At 31.6% G+C, this 3,975-nt stretch overlaps 1 protein-coding gene across 1 annotated transcript; it reads right to left on the bottom strand.

Moving 5' to 3' along the window:
* Positions 1-107: 107 nt before the first annotated feature.
* On the bottom strand, positions 108-2,207 carry LOC111083396 (forkhead box protein K1-like). The gene is made up of 2 exons (XM_022379903.1): positions 1,755-2,207; positions 108-185 (listed from the first exon to the last, which is right to left on the bottom strand). The coding sequence occupies exons 1-2, from the start codon at positions 2,111-2,113 to the stop codon at positions 131-133; spliced, it is 414 nt and encodes a 137-aa protein (XP_022235611.1). The 5' UTR covers positions 2,114-2,207; the 3' UTR covers positions 108-130.
* Positions 2,208-3,975: the final 1,768 nt, after the last annotated feature.

Here is a 3,975-nt window from a genome sequence, read left to right as displayed (position 1 = left end):
AAAATATAATAATAATGCCATATTACAAAACATGAGAGTTAATTGTAAAATATAATAATAATGCCATATTACAAAACATGAGAGTTAACTGTAAAATATAATAATAATGCCATATTACAAAACACAAGAGTTAATGTATCCAGCGACTTTTCAAAAATAGTAGTTTGGTGATAAAAGTAAAAAATCTGAAAAACAAAAATACCAATTTAACTTAAATGGGAATATATCAATAGAAAAAATTATAAACTGAATCTGTAAAGCGAATAGGAATACTAAAAATGCAGAAGAGTTTGAAGTTTTTTTGTGTGTAACATACAGAGACTATCCCTAATACAATATTAAACCATGCATGTCCTACCAAATTTAAAAATATGATACAATGAGGATAAAACTAGTGTGATAAATTTATTTTGCTGGTTTACTGATTTAGTATATTTATCTGCAGTAAATCACGCAACTATATGGGTGTGTATTGTACTTATACATGTACAGTAATATCAAAAGGCTAATTATATTTTAAGAGTATGAATTATCAGTTTTCATAAATGGTGATAAATTATTTTTTATACATTAGGAATGACTACAATCTATATTATTTTGTGAAATTATGACATATTTCCAAAATGTAACAACAAAGTAATAAAAAAAACTCATTGAAAAGCAAGCAGACTGTTTTCCTATCTCCAATAGCTTAACTAAATTTGGTTAAAAATATCAATAAACTAGTTACCAAGGTATTGTCAAACAAAATATTACCTAAACTATACTGAAATACCAACAGGCTACTCAACTACAAAAAACTCTCAATCACAGCTAGCAGTAAAAGTAAAAATAGAAACCAGAAAATTATCTTATACATTTATTACGTGCAAATTTCATATTTTTTCTTTCATTTTACAAAGAAAACACTTCCAATATTACATGTATGGCATAAAAAACACTTTCAAACGTGAGTCTTTAAGATTCACAAATCCAAACAATATTCAAGAACTTTCACATTTTTTTTCCAGTTTGAAAACTTTCAATCAAACTTCATATTGTGAAGAAGAAACTTACATCTAATAGAGTTGGATAGCATGTTTTCTCATGTCTAACTATCTTTCTGCAAGTTGGGCCAAAACTTTATTAAAACTCACTACAAAAATGTATCTGAACACTGTATAAATTGGTTTGTTTGTGCCTTTTATACAAACAAAAATTTGTTCCATATTTCTGAAATATGTCCAACTTTGACCATTAGGTATACAACTAATTTTAATTCACATTAGAATCTACTTAAATATTCAGTAGATCTAACCTTTATTTAATTTAACACGAATATGAATTGGTTTAACCTTATTAATATTAAATTATTATAACACTTTACATTCGTGTACTTAGCTTCAAGCAAAGCTAAAATTTAGCTGAAACCTAAGTTGCAGTATAAAATACACTAATAATAATAATTACTATACTAACGTACGTAAAATACTAAGCTCGTATCAAACATTAGCAAAATTATTTAAAAATCTATATGCTATTACACTAATAACTAATTTGTTTAATGATACACTTTGACTTTTCTAAATTCTACCAATATCAGACAACTCTTAACGTCTTTCTCAGTGTAGCCCCGTTAGTCGTTAGTGCGTTACAGGTCTACAAAAATGAATGTCTGTGGAATGGGTAGCCTAGTTAAATGTAAACACAGAGCACGCAACATAACAAACTAAAAATAGGCCTGTATACCTCGAACTAGCCTGTGTATTACTTACGTTTTTGGCAACTGTAACGGTGGTGCACCTTTCCTTTGAAAAACTCCATCAACAAATACTCCATTCTTTCCATTACAGTTCATAAAGAAGTGTGGACTCTCAAAATAAACTTCTAAATGCCTTCTAGATATAAAACTTGAATGTCCCATATTCACGTCTACCTCGCCTCGACTGCTATTTCTTCCTATAGTAATGCGATTTTGCCGAATCATGTATTCAAATTCTCTTCCTTCAAGACGTGCTATGGCGGTTCCTTTCGATTCTGGGCTCCATTGAACCTTAGAAGGGCTAGCAGGAGCCGGTTTTAGGGCCAAAAGCGCCCAAGCGTCATTATCCGATGGTTTTTGTATCGTAGACATGAGCAACTATCTTCACACTCACTCCAATATGGCTACCACCACAAACGAGAAGAGATCCATCTCATTACAATCAATGAGCACGGCAACAGAGCACGCCACCCACAATGCATTGCGAACATTTCTTGCAGTATTTCATTGGGAAAGCTCACGTGGTCAGCTACAGTACGAGTTATAGGTAGTGTTGACGAACTGGGTGCAACCTTGCGTGACTGCGCACTGTTTACCCGACCAATGTTTTGACGCGAAAAATCAGAGCAGTATATTCAGTTTATAAACAATGTAGTTTTATTTTCAAATTCATTATTTTTGCTAACAAAGTTTTTCAGTACGTTTCTATTTATATTTGAACGTGTATTTTAAAACCATATTTTCATTAACTAGGTCAAATGTTTTGTGTGTGCGTGTTTGTTTTTATAAGTAGAACACATCTGATGCATTGACCTTGTGAGACACAAAAATAGTAAACAGACCGTAGAAACTGGAAGCAGTAGCTCTTAGCGCCCTCTATAACCATAATGTACCAATATTGAAATTATTACTACCACAGTGCTGTTATTTCAGATCGTTACAAAAACACATGAATGCTTTTATAATTTTTATAAAAGTGAATGAAGTCATATAAAATGTTAACGTCTATTAATAAACTATGTACTTAATTCATTGTCATTTAAGTTAACAGATAAACTTTAAATTATCTATATGCATATTTAATAAGTATTATGAGGAAAATTAACCACAAAATAAAATTGTAGTAGTTGTTTGTTTGTGAAAGAAATGGGAAATTACTTATACATCCTCGACAAGTAAGCGCACGAACAGTATATTGTATAAAAATTTACTGAGTCGAAAAACGAGCAGTTGAAATATACGAGATCTTACGCGTTTTCGCAAAATAAAACAAAAATGTAAAGGAGGTCCCCCATCCAGTGGCTCAGCGGTAAGTCTGGGATATTTTCGTGTATAGTATAGCTTTGCGCTTACAGAGACGGCACTGGCACACGGGACCCGAATCACCAGTTGGAGCCTTGAAAACTTCCCGCGCCTATGAGCCCGAGCCCCGAATCTTTTAAGCACCTAGCAAGACCTCTGGCGCTTAACAACAGACAGAGTGACAAGCAGCCTCATTTTTTTCCCGCTTTTTTAAGAATATAACACTAAAAAGTAGAATATTTGTAAATAATTAGGTGAAGCCTTATCGAATAGAAGATTTGTAAATAGTTAGGTGAAGCCTTATCGAATAGAAGATTGTAAATAGTTAGGTGAAGCCTTATCGAATAGAAGATTGTAAATAGTTAGGTGAAGTCATATCGAATAGAAGATTGTAAATAATTAGGTGAAGCCTTATCGAATAGAAGATTTGTAAATAATTAGGTGAAGCCTTATCGAATAGAAGATTTGTAAATAATTAGGTGAAGCCTTATCGAATAGAATATTTGTAAATAATTAGGTGAAGCCTTGTCGAATAGAATATTTGTAAATAATTAGGTGAAGCCTTATCGAATAGAAGATTTGTAAATAATTAGGTGAAGCCTTGTCGAATAGAATATTTGTAAATAATTAGGTGAAGCCTTGTCGAATAAAATATTTGTAAATAGTTAGGTGAAGCCTTATCGAAGAGAATATTTGTAAATAATTAGGTGAAGCCTTATCGAATAGAAGATTTGTAAATAATTAGGTGAAGCCTTATCGAATAGAAGATTTGTAAATAATTAGGTGAAGCCTTGTCGAATAGAAGTTTTGTAAATATTTAGGTGAAGCCTTGTCGAATAGAAGATTTGTAAATAATTAGGTGAAGCCTTATCGAATAGAAGACTTGTAAATAATTAGGTGAAGCCTTATCGAATAGAAGATTGTAAATAGTT

Source organism: Limulus polyphemus, unplaced genomic scaffold (assembly GCF_000517525.1).
Source record: "Limulus polyphemus unplaced genomic scaffold, Limulus_polyphemus-2.1.2 Scaffold9376, whole genome shotgun sequence".
Taxonomy (NCBI): domain Eukaryota; kingdom Metazoa; phylum Arthropoda; class Merostomata; order Xiphosura; family Limulidae; genus Limulus; species Limulus polyphemus.
This window is presented reverse-complemented; position numbering and strand designations above follow the sequence as displayed.